Genomic DNA, 19,772 nt, shown 5'->3' on the forward strand with positions numbered 1-19,772 from the left:
CGGGGCGGCGCGCCTGCGCACTGCGCCTCTCCAGCATGGCGACGGTGCTGTCCCGGGCGCTGAAGCTGCCGGGTAAGGGGTCGGCACCCGCGGGAAAGGAGGAGCGCCGAGCCGGGCCGGGCCGGGCCAGTCACGGGCAGCCGCGCCCGGTGGCGGGGCGGGGCGGTCGCCGCTGCCCGCGGTCGGTGGGGAGCGTTGCCATGGTGATGTGGCGATGTGGGGCGCCGGGGCAGGCCCGGCCGCTCTGGGGGCGCGGGCGGTGCCGGGGGCTGGCGGCCTCTGTCCGGGTTCCGTGACAGAGGGAGGGCTGCAGGGGACGGGGCAGCGCCTCGGGGCTCGGGGGGCGTCGTCCGTGGCGGCGGGGGGCCTGGGCCTGGCCGCGGCCCTGCCGGGACTGCGCGGGCGGAGGCGCCGGGTTCCGCAGGCCGCGCAGAACTGGGCACAGGGCTCAGGACGGCCGCCGCCACGGCCAGAACGCGTTGGGCCTTCGTGATAACTCCTGGCGGGTTTTACCCTGAAAAGCCAGGCCAGGAGTTCGGTCTGTGCCACAGCAATTACCCGAGTAAATGTTTAAAGTCTGCCTGCCATCTCTGCACAACTTCCAGCCAGAGATCTCCAGCAAGATGAAAGGATGTTGAGCATAAGGGACTATTGTGTTGTGGAGCCAGATCTTTCAACGATAAGGCTGTGAGCAGCAGTGCAACAACTCTTCAGCGAGGAGATTATAAGGGAATGAAAAAACATTGCGAAACCAGGTCTTGAGTTGCTGTTGGATGGGCTGGAGATGGTGCCAGTGCACCTGGCTGCATTAACCCGATGGGAACATGCCTCGATGCTGCTCCAGCCCGTGTCTTGCATTCGAATCGGCCGTGGGACAGGGATCTGGCCGAGCTGTGCACTGCTGGGAGGGGGCTTCTCCTCAGCACTGCTGTGGTCCTGCAGTGCCCCAGTCTGTGAAGCTGCACTCAGTGGGCAGGTTATACTTTCCTCCTCCATCGGTCCATGAAGATCACAGTAGTGTCTTCAGGGCCCTTCCCACCAGCTTTTAGTAACCCATATCAGGAGTCCTTTTTTTTTGTTTAGTTAGTGCCTGTTAGATCTCATTCAAAGGAAGTTTTTTTGCAAATCAGTTTCTTCCTGGTTATAAATATACAATTGTCTAAATGAGAAGGAATACATTTTACATGAAGATTATTTAGGAAGGGTGCAGACTGGTGGGTATAAGTGTGTGTATTGGAGTGTGACCACTGGGGAGCTGTACAATAACAAGTACAGATCTCTTCTTCCAGGACCTCTGAAACCAGCATGATCTATTTGATAACTGCTGTGGGGAGGCACTGATTTGGGAAAGAGTGTGGGCCTTTCAACTGTGGTTTAGAAAACAGTTCTTGCATCAATCCTTGCATTAAATTGCATATATCAGACCTTGTTAGTGTGGTTTATTTTTGAAAAATACAGCCTTAAACAGCAATGAGAAGCAGCAAGCCTATTGCTACAGCTGGTTTTTTTCCTGCTGCATCTCACTGAATTAATTATGTCAATATATGACAATGTATCTCCCCATGGGCTGAGATGGCTGCAGTACCCAGGAACTGGTACCTGACGACTGCCAGATGGGGAAAAAAAAGAAGAAGAAACAGAACATGAAGGATGTACAAAGGATACTGGAATCAGTATGTAGTCATTGGAATAACACATTGAAAATTGTATTCATCTAAAATCCAAGATCTGTTCTTTTCACTCCAAAGTGTGTGCAAAGAAAAGACTTCCCGGTAAGTCAGAAACAGAAAAAAAGATTGCAATTAATATCTTTCAAGCCATCAGCACTAGAAATGAGTATGCAGGTCAGAACAGAAGTAATTTATTTGCTATACTTTTAGGAGAGAACACAAAGCAGCAGAGAAACTGACCTTGCTGATATGAACTTGGTCCCTGTGAATTGGGTACAAGGCTTATATACACTTAAGAGAGGCTATGCAAAGACAAATAACAAGATGTGAGTTATACAGATCTGGTACATAGACAAGGCCATAGAACTGCTCAACATAGGTCTGAAGTCTGTTTTCTTTAGCGCAGGGACTGATTTATCATGAAGGTTACACAGTGATTATTATTTCAGGAGATAGGGTGAGAGTTTGACCAAGAGGCCAACTCGCATCTTAGCATTTCTCCTTCCATGACGGAAAGCTGAAAACTGCATGGGAGTATTGAATTTTCTGGCACCTGATCACTTGCAACAGAGGCAGCTTTAGCTTTCTTTTGATGGACAAACTGTCTTCCCGTAGTCTGACCCTTGTTGTTGACAAGAAAGGAAAGAATTTGACTTCTGGAGCACTGCTCAACAAATGATAATTTTCTAAATGGTGTGAGACTGCCCTTGTTTTCACACATTCTTTAGTGCTATTTATGTCTATTTATGCTTTTCTGTTGAAAAATCATTTGGGAGTGATTAGTGGAAGCCAGGTGGTATCCCTTCTTCCCACAGCAAGTGACCTAAAATTCAGATGAAGAGTCATGTTCCTTCTGCTGTCTCCAGCCAGGTGAATCATGAGTTATGTATTCTCTGCAGAACAGCGTCAGGAGGTCAAGCTGAACGCATCCTCACCAGTCCTCCAGGACACATTACTAAAACACCTACTGATCATTGTTAGGGCTCTCTCAGAACAGTGGGAGATGAGCGTTTGAATCCTCAGAGATAGATATGCAGTTGTTTCCCAGGTGCTAGCTGGGTGCCCCAACAGCCATTGTTAAAGGGCAGTGTCTTCCTCCTTTTGGCTTAAAAAATAATACCAGCAGGGCATTTTACGCCTGACCTTACTGAATAGCTGTGCCTTGTGAGAGTGCCACCTAACCTTCTGAAGAAGGATAGGGAGAAGAGTGCCAGTTTCTGGTTCCTGGTCAGGCTTAGACATGAAACAAGACTGAGTAGCTCTCTCCTTTATAGTTTTTCTATAATTCAGTAAATCCTTTCCTATGTGGATCACCTAAAGCTGTAAGTCATTGCTATGTAGTAGCTGTTTTCTATCCTGTGATCAGTGGTTCTCAGCAGCAAAGATATTCCTGTTACAGATTGTTTGTGGTTGACACCAATGTTGATGTTGCTAACATTATGTTTCAATACCTGCCAGTTCAAGGAGTGGGCGAGCTATAGTTTTGAGGTCCTTTCTGTCTCATAGAGATCCAGAACAAAACTGTTGCAGGTAAAACTCATTCCTATCAATGCTTTTAGTTGCCTCAAGGAAGAACAGCAGGTTTCAGTCCTTTAGGTTGACTATCTGGAATTAAAATAATTAAACAAATCACAGTATATCTGAAGTGTAAGTATGCTATTGAGTTGTTTTACTCAAAGGACACCAGTTTCCAAAACCAGCAGTCCGGTTAACATAACTGTCTGGCATTGACTTCCCAGGCTAAATATCATTTACTTTTGGGCCAGAAGCATTTGCTTATTATTCCACTCTGACCTGGCTTGAACTGAAACATCTGGATCTGTAGTGAGAAGCTGCAAATACCTTGCCAGTGAGTCCTCTGGAATTTCTTGTTTTCGCTGAGTACTCTTTCAGCAACTTGTCAGGACAACCTACTGTATAGACATCTGGGAAATTCACGCTGCGTTGTAGCTGCGATCTCTGAGCAGAGAGCTGTGTGCCACCAAGGTCAGTGGCCTTCTGCTCACAGGATAGAGCCAAGGTTATCAAGACTTCCTGAAAAGCCCACACTTTGTATGCATGTTTGGGGCAGATCTATGTGAAATATAATATAAGATCAGTGTCTCACAGGGATACACCAGACCATCCCATAGAATGTAGTATCTTTTAGCTGGGTGCTCTACCTCCACAAGGAACAGCTTTTTGGAGTGTTTATGTGCACTAGGTTGTTTTGATGTGAGTCTTTTGGAGAAGCCCCTAGTTCAAAAAGGTTTTGATTTAGGTATTTTTTTTCAAAAAGTCTGATTTATGTATGTGCTCTCATTGGATATCTTTGTTTCCCTTTTCAGTGTGCATGGGTTCTCCTAGCTACTCCACTTAGTGTGGGACATTTGGCCTTTGGTGGGATTGACAGTTTTTCTTAAATCCTAAAACTGACAGAAAGGGGAAGTGAAGGTCCTTTTGTGGGTTGAGAAATGAGAAAGAAATGAGATGCACATGCTGCAAAACAGATTCTAGGTTATGCAAAATAGGTGTGTTGCACTAACTAGATACTACAGTATGTCTGTAACTGTGAGTCTGCCTTTAACAGGAAAACACAAAGTAAGGTATATTATCTTGTGCAGGAAGATAATAGTGAAAGCCCTTAAATTCCCGCTATGTAAAGCCTTCTCATCTTCTTGGTGTCTGAGAGTGGTTACATGCAGCTTGCATGTTTTTGCTTAGTATTTATGCCTTGCATGTATCACTTCAGGCATCTTTGGGCACAAGTTAGTTCCTGTCTCAGGTCAGCTTTAGGCAAAGGGAAATGAGACAGATACCTGGCATAGCAAAGTCCCTCTTGGAGAGAGAGAGAAATAGACTGAGACACTGCAATCATTGGAGCAGTGGCCATGGCTCCATGCCCAGCCTGGTGGCACAGGGCAGCTCCCTGAGACGTGATCCTTCACTCGTAGTTCAGGGCAATGAGTCTGCGTGATCTTGCCTGCCCTGATAAACAGATGGCCCTGGCCTTACGCCAGTATGTATGACTGGGCTCTGCACCTGCCCTCGTCACACTCCCTGCGGCTATCTAGGGCTTGAAGGAGAAATCGTCCATGTGCCAGGCATCTGTGGGGAAGACACCTAAAGCCAAGCTACTTTCTTGTACCACCATCTGAAGGCATCAGTACTAAGTTACCTATCTTGGCAAGGCCAAGCATAAGCTGTCGGCTCTGGTGGGAGCAGGAACAGAGCAGGAGCACTGTGGTTTCCTGCTACAGGAGCTGGAGCCCTCCCCCTCGCAGTACTGAGCAGCGCAGAGAAGGTAGTGTCTTAGAGGGGCAGCCCTGATCCCTTCAGACACCAGCATGTTACTGGCCCAAAAGGGCAAAATCACTTTGCCCTCATCTTCAGGGTGTTGATAGCACTGCAGAGAAACTGCACAGTGCTCTATCCCTTCTATCCTTCGTGAAGCAGGACAGCAGATGTGGCACACTAGCAGGCAGTAATGCTGCTTGGACCAGGCAGGAGAAGGAGGGCAAAAAGAAGTTGCAGAGGGGGGTCCCCTCAGAGAACACAGACAAGTGAAGAGGGACTGTGTCAGGATTAGAGGCTGGCAAATGCTAAAGGAGTTCAGGAGTGCTGAGGTTTAGGTACTCAAAGCATTAAACATGACTTCATGTCAGTGTGTCTTATTACCAAACAGGAAAGTATTAGAATTAAATCAACCATGAATTCCATTTATATATGTATATTGATATTATATATATACACTTTTACCTTGGGGAAATACACTGTCAACATCTTTTCTCCTGCAGCTGGACAGACCCTGTCTTTTCTCTAACACCTCTTACTTGAATCCATGCAAAATGCAGGCTGCACTGTCATCCCTTCTGTATCACTCTCCACTGCAGCCTTTTCTGCACTGACACCCTGCAAAAAAGCGAGGAACTCATGCTTTATCATTTCTCTGCACCTCTTTCCTCAGGAAAGAAGAGCCCAGACCTTGGGGAATATGATCCCCTCACTCAGGCCGACAGTGATGAAAGTGAAGATGACCTGGTACTCAACATCCAGAAGAACGGGGGGGTCAAGAATGGGAAGAGCCCCCCTGAGGAGGTGCAGGATGCTGACTCTGATGTGGAGGTTGGGATGACAAAGCAGCACACGTCAGAGAGCACGCCTGAGGGTTATGCTGCAGAGACAGCTGGGAGTTTGGAGCAGAAGGCTGCTCCCTCCCTCATGCCATACCTGCGCACAGCGATCTTTTTGCTCACTGTGGTGATCTCGATGATTCTTGTGTTGGTGTGCGCATTTCTAATTCCCTGTCCCCCTAGAGACTTGCATAACATCTGGAACCGCAACCTAGGTCAGGGAGCAGGTGAGAAAGCCCCAGGAACAGCATCTGGCATGGGGGAGGTGGCAGCTCCCAGGCTGGGCATCGGCGGGAGAGACCTATCTGGGAGAGCCAGGTCGGAGCAGAGGCCCTTCCTCAGCACTGCAGATGCTCCGAGGTAATACACAGGGAGCTGTGTCCTGCTCACTCTTCAAGCTGAGGCCTCTGAAATCTGGCATTAGTAGATAACAGTGCCACAAAGTCTTGTTTCTGTCAACACCAAGAAACATTTTGACTGTTCTCCCGTCCTGTCTTTTAGTTCAGGTGGTGCATTCTGTTCCGGATACAAATGGCCCAGCCCACTTTAAAACATAGTGTCTCCCTCTATATTCTGAGATTCACTAGCACCTCCACACCGAAGTGTGTGGGTGTGTTTGGGAGGAGAGGGATAGAAGTCTTTGTGTCTTCTAACTGGCTGAACTAACCTTATTTCTTTTGTCTTCTTGTCCTGCTTGAATCCATAAATCAACGTTCATAATCTTTTGTCATCCTATATGGGCCACTGGTAACATTTCTAAGGTATTTCCTGTACTGACTTCTGCAGTTAAGTAACAGTGGTTTGTGAAATAATTTTTGCCAGGTCTAGATATGTCTCTCCCTCCTTACTTTCTGCCCCTGGCTTCCAAATCAGCCTTTCGTAAGATACATGGCTCCCACGTCACCTCAGAAAGTGAAGTGGGAAGCAGAAATCTCTTTTTCCTTTTCCTTTCTCTGACCCAGATGCTACATTTCTGCCTTTCCATGCAATGAAAGATCTTGCTGTGGTGTGAGCTGCCTGGCATTGGTGGTTCCCTAGCAGACTCTATGAGGCTTGGCTGGCCATGAGTCTCTTCTGGGCCAGCCCTCCTCTCCTAGTGTGGAAAATGGGCTGGGTGGCCTTTTGGCAGCAGTGCAGTGATTCTTTGTGACTGTTGCAGGTGGTGTATTATCCCCACTGGAGCTGTGTGATGTGAATGGTGATGGGCTCCCTGACATCCTCATTGTCTTCACTGCCTTGATGAATGCTAGTGTCATGGGTAAGCACTGCAGCTCCATTCCATTCCTCTTTCTGTACATGTCAATACACACCTTTATATGTTTGTCTCACACACAGGAAGAGTTCCGGCCACTACAAATCCACTGCATTGCTCTTTCAGAGTTCCTTAAAATGACTAGTGTACTGTGCCTGTGCTTTGTCATGCTGCTTGTAATTTTCATTGCAAGCCGGTGCTGCCATACCTGTTGGGTCAATGTCATCTATTTCATCTTTGTCCTGTATTTGTGCACACTTGGTCTGGGGGCAGAGATAAAGCAATCAGAAAGCACCACTCTACAAATAGCAGTTAGAAATAAGGTGTGTTTTTCCCCCCCCTTTGTTATCTCTCACAGCCCTTCACAAAACAGCTCAATCTAACTACCCCCATTTTACAGGCATAGAGGTGGATGCACAGACTAGGGGAAGCAGCTTGACAAAGGTCACAAATGTGATTCAGTTGTAGAGTCTTGACTCTTTCGTGACCTGTGGTCCAGTGTCCTGGTCATTACCAAGGGTGGTTAGTGACAGGAACAGTCATGGTGGAGCTGACTGTTGGAGTACTCTGGTTCTTCTGAACTAGTTGCTTGCCATCAGGGAGCATTATGGATTTTTTTTAGAACAGCTGTAAGTTGAAGTTGATGGTTGCAGGAAACACCCTCACCTTGTGGCCTTTTTCTCCAGGTCACTCCATATACTTGCCAGGCTCCAAATTGTTGTTAACTCACAGATAATAGGCTGGCTGATGGTGGGGAAGCTACTGTGCCTGGCTGTTTAGCAGATATCACCCTGCTTCCTCCTCCTGGCTGCTTTTGTTTTCTCTGTTAACCCTGACACCTCTCAGGTAACATAGCAGCAGCCTCCTGATACTGGCCAGTGTTATACGGGGGCTGCCAAGTCTGGTGGCATCCTGTTGCACTGGGCTTCTGAAGTCCAGGAGGTTCCCAGCTGCCTGCTGTGTTGCATCTGCCCAGCCTGGCATCACCTGAGATTACATGAATCTGTTCAGTCTCAGAGACATATTCAGGGGGCAAGCATACGTTGCACAGCCTGAAGAGAACTCTTGTGGGAGCAAAAGGCCTTGGCTTTTCAAAGAATCAGGTAATAAAAATGTACAGGATAGGGAAGATGCTGCTTCTCCATGGCCCAAGCAAGGCCCTTCGTATTTAACAGCAAGTCCTATAGAAAGAAACCTATGAGCAGAGAGAAAACTGTAGAGTAAATTAAAAAAAAAAAAGTGAGACAGGGAGATACTGTTGACATAAAGGCTGCATTCCGTTTTTAGAGGTTGTTCTTGCATTCTGTATTTTTCCGTTGCATTGTATTTGTCTTTCATCGCAGAGTGCTTGGAATGGAACTAGTCCTACCTAGCTGCATCCTGGCTATAGCTATGCTGGAAGACAAAAAGCAGACACAAAAGCAGGTGTAAGCACTTCACAATCCTAAACCTATATAGCTGGGCATCAGCCCTCCTGTAGCCAGTGCTCAGAGCATTCACACAGTGTCAAGTAGAGGTAAGCTTGGGATAGATAACCTGAAGGAGTAAGCTATGGCATTGTTAGCTGTTTCTCCGGCTTGTACACACAACAGCTGTGAGCTGCACTCAGGACTTAGTTCTTGGTCCACCAACCCAATGAGGAGAACTTGGGCTGGAGCAACCCCTTAGCATAAGCCAGATAATTTTTCATTTGAGAAGAGAGTGAGTTTAATTTAGAGAGTGGGCTCAGACTTGCTTCTACCTAGCGTCCCAGATACGCCCTTTGTGTAGTCAAGTCACATGTTGCTAGTAAGACAGGAGTCATCTGCGACTGTTGCGATTTTGAAGTGTATGGGAGTTCATCTTAAATTGCGATATGAGCATACCAGGTGGAGGTTACAATAACCACAATAATGTCTGAAGGTAGGCTGAGCTAAAAGTTGCTCACTCTTGGATCAGAGCCAAAAGTCAATGGAAACAGCATAGAGCAGTTATTTTGTGCTGAAACTGGTGAATGAGGAAAAGACCCCTGAGTTACACCAATTGGTTGCATTCAGTCTTTTTTTCACAATAACAGAACTCATTTGGAAAACAAAGGAAAAAGCTTTCAGATTGCCAATCACCCTCTGCAGCTCTAGAATTGCAAACAACCCAGGGCTTTCACATGAGGTGACATCTTCCTTGAGAGTCACTTAAGGTTTCCCCTTGTTGCTTGAGGGAGAGGGGATCAGAAGGATTGGTCTGGTTTGACAGCGGTACATTTCACACCAGGAAGTGAGCACAGGGATCTTGGTTCCTCTGTGCCCAGCTGACCACATTTCATGGCTGTGAGCTCAGGTCCAACCTCCATGATTGTCTGCATTGTTGGCTGACAGCCCAACTTGTATGGAGATCACTGCTAGGCTCTGCAGGCAGAGAGACACAGACATGGGGTGGGATTTGACCTTTGCTTTCAGGCAGCATGAATGTGACTGGCTTGAGTCTCTCAGCTGTAGGAGCTACAGCTGGAACTCAAGTGCAAAGATCAAAGGCAGCACGGAGATGCCAGGGGATTTCACTCTTTCTTTCCTGCTTCTTCCAGGTGTCTCTAGGCCCTCCGTAACTGTGGTGGCCCTTTCTGGTATGAATGGCAGCACCCTGTGGTCCATCCAGCTTCCAGAGGAGACTCGGAGTGTGCAGTGCAAAGGGCTGTCACTGGGGGTGCCTGCAGAGCCCGTCTGCCTTGTTACGGGAACATCAAAATTCCTTAGCCTTCTCAGTGCCTCCACAGGTAGAGTCAAGTACCAGCATATTAGAAATATGCTATTACTTTTTTGTTTTCTTTAAAGGACTAATAAGCCTGAATGATTCTGTGCTGGCACTTCATAGTGGCTGTTATCTAGTGACGCACAGGAAGGACTCAAAACACTAACAAGTTGCTAGTCACACAGGCTAAGAAAATCCAAACCACTGCTGCTCTGTGGCAGCATCTTCACCCTACCATCTCAGAACATTTCAAAGTGATGATCTTACCTTGTACCATCCCCACGGCATAAAGGATATGTAAGTTCTGTTCTCATCAACATTGATCTGTTAGTACAACTCAGTACCTATCTAACAGCACTGAAAAGCTGAAAACTGTTCTTGGAGGAATTATATAAGGATATATGCAACAGCCAGGAAAATTTCCAGAGAAATTAGGCCCATAGAAGAATTGATTAGATGTGAAAGACTATTGCGTTTTTAATCACTTGATCATTTGCACCTCCATTCTCTGACTGCTGTTTGTTCTACAACATTAATTCTCTAGCAGAAATATTCATAGGGACGTTTTTGCAATTAGAACAGAGAATGGAAACGTACAAGAAACCTTGGGTTTAGGTGACAGATCCAAAGAGCACTTACCTTTCAGATGCTTTTATGCTTTTAGGGACCAGATTACTTACAGAGTTTGCATTGTCAGGACCATAGACTGATTCCTTTACCAGCAGTAGTAGTAGTAATAATTAATGTGTGCAAGTGTTTGCAGGTCAGACCTTTGATTTTCTTTGTCATGCAGGGGCAAACCCTACCCTACAGAGCAGCAGCAGCAGCAAAACATTTTTAAACTCTGACTGAAAAAGCAGAAGTATTGGCAAAAGAATCATGGAAAAGCAAAAGCATTGAATTTCATTTTGCCTTTTTGGGGTGATTATTTGCCAATTTGCAAATCAAGTTTTACTGAGTTTCCAGCTGGGTCCATGCTGGATGGCTGAACCATTTGACATCACGTCTGCTAACATGATTCCACCCTGAGGTGGAGTGAGCATGACATGCTGGAGTGGCTATTTACTGCTGGGAATTTAACTGAGACACAGATTTACACTTTGAATGTCAGAACTGCCCATCTGTTCCCTTTCCAGGCATCTACCTACAGGCTTTAGTGCTGGCTGAGGAAGACAACTGCTGTCCTGCAGAGCAGCACTGCCATTTACATTCTACTTTCAAGAGTGAACTTCAAATATTCTCTGCTATTTCAGGAATTGTTTTGGGCTCGGGTCTTTCTAAAGAGATGCTAAGAAGGAGGCACAGCAGGACTTGAGGCATGACTCAAAGACAATCTGAAGAAATGCTGGGGGAAGAACTGTGCTGCCCACTGCAGTTTGCCCCAGTTTGTAGTCTTATCTTTCCTCTTCTCAGAGAATGGGGGAAGCAATCTCTTGCTCCCTTCAAGAAAGTTTTGTGGAACCCTTTGGGGATGCCTGTTGGTTCCCCAAGTGCTGCAGGTCTGTTTCATCCTGTTCTTCCTGCAGGCAAGACCATCTGGACGCTGAACTCCATTCACCTTTCAAGTGGGATCCTGGCTGCACCAGCTGCAACTCTTCCAGATGTAGATGGAGATGGCATTAGGGATATTGTTGTTCTGGCTCTCAAAGAGACACAGGTACAGCATGTCCCTGCTCAAAGTTTGAAAGGACCTTGACTTTCTAGAGGAAGAACAGGGAGCCTGATGTGGAAAGGCTGTAACAGGAGCTGCAAAAGCCCCTAGTTTTCACTCCCTTAGATTTCCCTGGAAGGTACCCTTTCTCTTTCAATAGGTCGGAGCAGTGAGATCAAGCAATAATGACAGTATTTTTTGTCAGCTGGGAATGAACAGAAGGGTCATTATTTATAAGGGCTGAGACTGGAGAATTACCCATTCCTGTTCAGTGAAGGCTTGGTTTGAAGTGAGTGTTTAGCAGGAGTGTAGACAGCCATGTTGAGATAGATCTCTGGAGGAAGGAGCATTCAGCTTATCCAAAAGAAATACTTGTATGATTAATTCAGACTCAGATTTCCTCTAGGCTCATCCCTCCCCACAATTCTATCATTAATGTTTTTAGAGGAGTTCAGTTTTTTGAAGTCACTTCCATCTTTGATGCATTTCCATGAAAGCACTGCTAAAATCTCTACACCTCTTTTCTTTGCAGCCTGATGTGTTTTTCATCTTGGTGTCAGGAAAGACTGGGACTGCTTTGCGTGGGCCTGTGAAGTACAGCACAAATGGAGAAGGGAAAGTGATTGGCCCCCAAGTCCACATTACCAGCCGTGGAGCCATCTACATCCTGTTTGGTTTTGGTAAGATGCACCTTGCCTCTCTCAGCACTTCACCTTACTGAGAAAACATTCATTTTACCTAAAATGGCCCAGAGCATCTACCATGCCTTCTGCTGTAAAAGCTAGGAGTAGAGGGCATGGGAACAGGTCTTTAGTGCCATGGTATGGAAGAGTGCAGGAGTATCAGTACCTAACGAGGAAGTTAGTTTTTGCAGGCAGGGCTCTTCATCTTTACTCCTCCTGGCAGGTAATGTTCAAGCAGTTGCCCTGAGGGATATCTTTACCCAAGCCAGAAACCGGGACAGTTTTCCTGCAATGCTGCAGCAGGAGGAGCCAGAGTGGGAAAAGCGCCGATCTGTCAACCTGTCAGAGCTCATTGACATTTACAGGTAGGAGATGGACTTACCATCTTGCTTCTGCTGGCAGAGGAAGGGGAAGGTAGGCATCTCAGTTTTCCTAGAGGTGGTCCCTTCTGTGTCAATACTGTCCTTTTTATTGTCCAGTTGATAACAGTACTCTAGGGAGCCCATTGTTTCCTCCCTGTCCTGTGGCTGTCCTAGGAAAAAACATGCAGAGTGTGATAAAAGGGAGTCCTTTGCTTCTCCTGCTCCTTTTTCCTTTCATCCACCCACTGAGTATACCTAGAGGGGAAAAAACGTTTGCAGCTAATGGACTCCCTTTTGGAAGCTCAGCATTGTGGACCTGGATTTCTCAGCTCATTGTTTACTGCCAAATTGTGGTCAAGGTCAGCCTGGATAGGAATAAATGGTGGGAACACATGTGAACACACAAACTCCATGCTTTTTATAGTAACTCAAGATGTTCAAAAGATCCCACACCTGAATTTAGCCCACTTAACTGAGGAACCCCCAAAGGAAGCTAAGCTCCATCACCAGGGAAAAGATGGGCTTCATTAAGAATAGTTCAAATCTTAGGTAGGATGAATTGCCATGTGGACAGGCAGCTAAGGCTGAGATGAGCAGATACAAGCCTCGGAATCTCCTCTCTGCTTTTCATTTGTCCCAGTGGGGGTGTTGACTTCCTGCAGACAATGAAGACACCTGACACAAACTGCAGCAGCCTGCTCATCACAACCAAAGAGGGCTTGATCCTACTGCGGGGACAGGACCTGGAGCCCCACTGGACCCTGAAGCTGCAGAACATCAGCAGGTTACATACTAGGAACATTTTTCTGCCCTATTTCTTCCTGTACCATTTCCTGTCTTTCACTTGTAAGCAGATGTGCTCCTTAGAAAGCAATTGAGAAGAATTCAACAAGTCTACAGAGAAATCTAAGAACTCAAGGTATGCAGGTGCATTGCCGAGCAATTGAGGAGGGCAGGGAGAGCAAGGGACAGAAGGGTGGAAATCTGAGCTGTGTGCTTTTGAGTGATGACAGATAAGGGACTTGATTCAGGTACCCATCACTGATGTCATGGGTATGTTGTGGCACTGGAATTCCCAGGATTACTGGTGTGTGATTCAGCCCATCTGCTGTCCAGGACTGCCACTTGCCAGCTTAGTGAAGAGGAGCAGTTGCATTAGTGATGCAAAGTATTTAGAGAAGGTGTCTGAGTATGGCCCACAGATCCTAATGTTCCTTGAGAGCTGAAAATGAGCAGTCTGATGGCAGTTAGCACACCATCTATACTAACTGTAAACCTTAAAATAATACTGCTCATCCTCTAATTTCACACATGGAAATTAAGTAATTTGCCAGATCTCGTGGGTTGATAATAACCAGCAATTTCAGCTTGCCTAGTATGAAATATTTGCAAAGGGCAGTTGGGCACAATTGAGGGAAATTACGTGGGAAACAAATTGCTCTGCTATCTAGAGGAAAGAAAGCAGCTCTCGGCTCAGTGTTACCTGACTGTCAAGAGCATCTATAGGAAGAAGGTATTGGATCTTCATTAAGCAAGAAAACTCAATGTTCAACTAAGTTTGATATTCAGATAATATCCACATCCTTGAGGGCTCAGGGGTGACATAAGCAATGGCTCTAGGAATGGCTTATGGCTAGTGCATCATGCTATGGGGAAAGGAAATAGACTAAAAGTGTTTTGTGCCCAGAGTCTGAAGACTTGTAGACATGTCTAGGGTCTAGTTTAAAGGTTAAGTATGTTCTGACTAAGCAAAGCCAGTTCATAGATGCTGTAAAATCAGTTACACACAAGAAATTTCTAAATGGACCCAGTAATGAATTGGAAAATTTCTATGGGTTCAGATTAGGAAGGGTTGAAAACTGCTTTACCTGTTCCTTTTACAGAATCGCAGCACGGTTGAGGTTGAAAGGCACCTCTGGAAATTACCTAGTTCAACCTACCTGCTCCAGCAGGCTCAGCTAGAGCAAGTTGCTCAGGGCTGTGTGCTGTCGGGTTTTTAGTATCTCCAAGGATGGAGACTCCACAACCTCTTTGGGAAACTAGTATTCCAGGTTGCTGCACTCCAGCCCTGTTTTTTCTGGTTCCTTGGCCTCCCAAGAGACAGGGTACAGCACATGTACAGGAGGAGCCAGATAGGCACTGAAAAATAACAAAAGCAATTCTTAGTCAAGGCCATTGTGCTAAAGTCCTGGACTGCCTGTTTTCTCAGAGTTAAGAAAAATTAAATCTGGTAGACTGAGTATATTGTGAACAAACATTTATTTGAGGAAGTAGGGGGCAGGGGGTGTTAGGTCTTAGAGAAGTTCTGCTTAAGCAACATAGGCTGAGGGACAAATTCAGCTCAGGGGTGTCACCACAGAGTCGAACAGACCAAAACCCAGTTCCTCCTCAAGACAAAGCTTACAGAGCCAGCTGAGAGCTCTCCTTTTCCCGGATAAACCTGCCCCAAGCATACCACTCCAGCCAGGCAAACTGAGTTCAGCCCTTTGGGAACAGTCTCCAGGAAAAACAGCTTGGCTGCTGCAGATGTGCTGCATTTCCAGAGAGCTTTTGACAACAGCCCTGGAAAACCATAAAGGAGAATTGGTAGTCATAAAACAAGGGCGAAGTTCAGAGACCATGAAATTGAGTAAGCAGTTGAAAATTGTGTTGTAAATGGATGTTTCAGATGAGAGAAGATTAATAGCAGGTTGCTGTGGGGATTACTGTTGGACAGGAATAATTACTAGCCTTCTGGTTCATTTGGGAAAGTGCCGACAGGATTTTTCAGTTGATTGGTAGCATCTAAAATACATACGCCTGTCTGCATTCAGTTTGTGGGATCTGCCACTGCCTGTAACCCGTAAGAGACATGAGAAGAGGCACCTTAGGAGAGGTTTTAAGTTTGTGCCAGTAGGACAGAGCTATCTAATACTTCCTTTTGCTACTGGAGAGCTTTGAAGCTATAGGAGTATCCCGTGATACTGCTTTGAAAGCATTAGTTCTAGTTGCCAAAGGTGTATGTAAAATGAATGACATGGTTTGATGTAGCAAGTATAAATAGTCCAGCCTCTGCTGTGTGGCATTGCTGTTCAGGAGCTGTTCTGGTATGCACATTTTAAAGGAGAAGCTGGAAAAGGTTGGAGAAAAAGACTGGGAAAAATGCTTTAGCATGGAAGATTTAAGTCAGTGGGTTTATATGATCAAGGAGGAGCCTGAAAGATAAGTTCATAAGCATGTGTAAGTAATAGGAGCTAGCAGGTATTTTAATCTTGCCATAGCAAGAGCAAGTGCCTTGGAGTGAAAGCCATTCATATTCAAGAGAATGAAAATGCAGGCATGTTTCTTTGGATGAGATTAATCATTAGAACTGACTGTCACAAGAAGTGATGAATTCATCTCATCTTTGCATTTTTGTAGCAAGCCTCATGGGTAGTAGGTCTAGTCAAAGTCAGCCTACTGATAATTGGTTAATTGTGTGAAATACTGCAATCTATCATAAACAAGAGGAGGGAGGACATATTCTGATGATCCGGCCTTGCCATAAAATCTCTGATTCTGTGAATTTTGAGGAAGCGTTTGTGCTTATTTAGAACCTTGTGTCTAGCTGTGGTGAACTTAAGGAAGACAGAGGTAAAACTCAGAAAGCCAAAGGCAAGCAAGATGGTTAGAAAACAGTTATAATGAGAAATATTCAAGTAATAGTGTTATGTCACCCAAAAGGGATGTAACACCCAGAAGGGATGAGGGGGAACTTCATTTAAACTGCTGAAGGTATGAAAAGACTTGTAAAACTGCCAGCAGTAAGAAAACAAAGAATCATGGGCTGACATTAATGGTCAATATATTAAGAGCCGTTTCACTCTCGGCAGCCTGGGAAATACACCTTCAGCAGGAGGTCAAATCTGCCTATGCATTTTGAAAGAACTAGGTAATTTTTTATGACCATAGCAAAACTGTACAAGTTCTCATGCTAAGGAAAGAGACTCATGTTACAGGGTAATGAAGAGATGTCTACACTGCCCAGTAAGGTATGCCCCACACACAGACAATTCAGATAAATGGCTAACAAGCACCATGGGCTGCCTGATCATTTTTCATTTTTCTGATCCACCAAAAAATGTTTCCTTACAGTCAGAACAGTTTTGAGTGGATAGAAGATCTTATTTAGGCTTGCAAATCCTGCCTTTTTAAGAGGCGTGGAGGCATTTAAGAATGGAGGATGAAAGCAACTGTGCTGCCTCCATCTGAAATCCCTGTTTTTCTGTCATCGGGCTGAATATTTCTTTTTCCAAATTTGCAGCCAGCCTGTACCAGGTTACTTTGGTGCTGACCAAACTCTGGACTTCATGCTGCAAGCACAGACTGGAAATGGAAACAAAAAGGTAAAACAAGTGAAGGCAAGGAGGGCAATGGCAGCATAGGAGTGAGGGAGGTTGGGTAGAAAGGGACAATCATTCCCTGCTCCTTGCTCTTCCCATTTCTGTGGCTGACATTTATTGCTGTGTGGCCACAGGCATGAAAGGGAACACCACAGGCCATGCCACTGCAAAGAGGCTCTCTGTACACCCACACCTGGACACCCATTAATGCTAGATCTCTCCCCTGCCTTGAGGTGGTGGTGATAGACGGCAAATCTGGCCTCCCTGTTTGGCACCAGGAACTCCCATGGCAGAAGCAACAACTTGATGATGCACTGTCAGTCATGACTTTGGACAAGAAATCTGTTTTTCTCTTCTGGGCTGATGAAGCACAGGCTGTATTACAAAGTTTGGTGAGCAAGCATCCTTTCTTCTCTTTGAGGTTTATCTGTAAGACAGGTGCAGTCTCTGTCTTTTATTCTTAGTGTAATTGACCTTTAAACCTGCCATATAAGAAGGCTGTCAGCGACATCTTTTCCTTTTGCTTTGACAGTCTGACTTTAAGTTTCTCTAAGTTTGTTCTAAAAACACAGGAGGTTTTGTGTGCAAATTCTTCACTAGAAAACTTCATTGACAGAAAGTTTGTGTCCATAAAACCAAAACTTTCTGTGTGTATTTCATTTTTTTTCTGCAACACTGAGGTATTTTTACTGCAGATTTGTTCCCAGCCCCAGAGCACTTCTCTGCATGCTGGCACACAAGTCAGCATGGAGACTCAAACTTCCAGACTGTAGCTTCACCCATAAAGATGGACGTGACAAAGCCCAGATCTCAACCTTACCAAAAAGAAGTTGTGGAGCAAAATCTGTTTTAGAAAAAAAAAACTCTACAGGATTTAGTCTCTGTAAAACCACAGAATTTTTGATTCTCTGATCCATGTAAAGACAGTGCAGTGTCAGAAAACTTGTTTATTTCTTGGCAAAGCTAGACTCCTCTTTGCTAGCCAGCTGTAACATTTTTGTCTGTCCTTTGTTCCAACAGCAACCTGGTCCCAGACCTGAGCACCCAGGGCTGCATCACCTCTATCTTCTTCATCCTGTTTTTCCTACAGTTCTTTTGGACCTCACCAATGCAACAGACAAAATCATTGCTTCAGCAGGTGAGTACAAATGGAGGAAAAACTACAAAGGCTAAAAGAAATATGGAGGGAGAGGTAGCTGTGAGAAACAGTGGGGTGTAGTTGTGCCTTTAAAGGTAGCACTTGAGGTCCACCACAATGGGAAATAAGATTCCTCTTCCTTCTGAAGGATGGTTCTGTCAAACTCCCACTTTGCAAATGAAAGACCCACCAAGTTACTTGCACATGTTTAAGCAAGGAAAGGTCTGAGTTTGATTTCATGCATATTTTACACAAGAGAAGTTCCCTTGCTTTCCATGGAGCTATTTATGTTTTACGATGGTACATGAAGAAGCACTATGAAACCTTTCTGTGTCATCTCAGATACATCCAACTTTGTTGACCGTCTTCTTGGGCTCTCTGGCATAGCAGCTGTGCTGCTTCTTCCTTTCTTTTTGAAAGGGGAGAATCTAAAATATTTAAACGTGTGTTTTCAGGGAAAAGTAGATCTAGAGTTAACATCTGTACAAGACTGTACAGTCCCTGTTGGATTTCCTTGCTCTTTCTAAAGCAGATCAACCAGCAGCCAGCCTGTTGAGCATGGGAGGATGTGGGATAAAAGATCAGTTCATTCAGCACTGAGTCTAGCAGTTGAGGAAGCTTAGAACAGCTGCTACATAGTGATGCATCTGATTGGAGTTGTATTAAAAACACAGCTCAGTCAAGAGCAAATAGATTATAATTTTAGAGGTGTTTATTAGAAACTGGGATTTCCGAGGTCTGTACAGATTATTCTGCAGCGACTGAACTGACTTGCCCATGCTTTACTGATTTCCCCTTCTCTAAGAGGTAAAACAATAGCTGTTAACAGGTGTGGGAGCAAACCTGTCTGAAACTGAACTGCATTACTGAAATATGTGCATCTCCTATGTCAAGCTCAAAAACATCACCTGGAACCAAACTCTTCCATTTCTGATCTAAATTTCAGGTTATTTCTATGGAAAATTTTTAACTTAAAGTAGTTTTCTGTGATTAACTAAGGTACATGCAATTGTAAATTCAGACTGACTATACCCTTAGTCCAGACCCTACTTTGACTGAGTAAAGACTGTAAGATTTCTTTTGGAAGAAATGTAAGCATTTACTCCTCACTAATGTTTTCTCACCCTTTGCTGGTGGACCAGTTGGCATTAATGATCTCCAGAAGGATGCATTTCACATCACTGTGACAACAACTGCAACCTCTGAAAAACAACCAGGATTTCTCTCGGTCAGCAAGCTGGGCCTGAAGTGGGCCATGATGAGTCAAGGTCGAATGGTGTGGCTAAAGGACACCACCACTCCCAAAATCAGCCGTGGAGAAGTGAGGCGATTTCTTGCCCGACTGAAATTTGTTGACTTTCCTCAGAAGGTGAGATTGTGCAGGAAAAACTAATTAAATCCAGGCCTTTGAAAACATCTGATCTCTTCCCTACAGACACAGTTGTTGAGTGTTCTTTGAGGTGCAGTTCTTTGAGGTGTTGTTCTTTGGATGAGACTGGTGGGATGCAAAGAGACTGTTAAGATGACTGGCTGCCCCTTTGGGCATAAGCTGGACAGATTGTGAGACCCAGCTGTACTTTGACAGTTGGACAAGGAGGGGGATCTTCGAAGCAACCAGGGGTGATGCTCATAAGGGACTGAGAGACTCACAGAGGGAACAGAGAGGTGGGACAGAGATCATTTGTTTTGACACGGGCAGACAAGGATCTTCCATATAGCGGTGCCCAGGTTCAGTTGCTGACCTGTGAATTACCAATTTTCTCTACCAGACTGGATGATAATAGGTTCTGGCTTTAGTTTTTGTTTGCCTTTCCTTCTC

General features: G+C 45.3%; 1 protein-coding gene across 2 annotated transcripts in view; it reads left to right on the top strand.

The window, feature by feature from the left end:
* The window catches only part of FAM234B (family with sequence similarity 234 member B), a 21,835-nt gene continuing 2,063 nt past the window's right edge, over window positions 1-19,772 (top strand). The window contains exons 1-12 of one of the 2 annotated variants that reach the window (XM_055807324.1): window positions 1-72; window positions 5,617-6,009; window positions 6,942-7,040; window positions 9,595-9,783; window positions 11,285-11,415; window positions 11,942-12,089; window positions 12,316-12,457; window positions 13,095-13,238; window positions 16,737-16,818; window positions 17,049-17,207; window positions 17,836-17,953; window positions 19,096-19,322. In XM_055807324.1, coding sequence (XP_055663299.1) covers window positions 36-72; window positions 5,617-6,009; window positions 6,942-7,040; window positions 9,595-9,783; window positions 11,285-11,415; window positions 11,942-12,089; window positions 12,316-12,457; window positions 13,095-13,238; window positions 16,737-16,818; window positions 17,049-17,207; window positions 17,836-17,953; window positions 19,096-19,322 — 1,869 coding nt within the window. In that variant the 5' untranslated portion in view covers window positions 1-35. Of the gene's footprint in view, window positions 73-5,616; window positions 6,010-6,941; window positions 7,041-9,594; window positions 9,784-11,284; window positions 11,416-11,941; window positions 12,090-12,315; window positions 12,458-13,094; window positions 13,239-16,736; window positions 16,819-17,048; window positions 17,208-17,835; window positions 17,954-19,095; window positions 19,769-19,772 lie in introns of those variants that run through there. The other variant, XM_055807323.1, reaches the window with a different exon arrangement.

Source organism: Falco peregrinus, chromosome 6 (assembly GCF_023634155.1).
Source record: "Falco peregrinus isolate bFalPer1 chromosome 6, bFalPer1.pri, whole genome shotgun sequence".
NCBI lineage: Eukaryota > Metazoa > Chordata > Aves > Falconiformes > Falconidae > Falco > Falco peregrinus.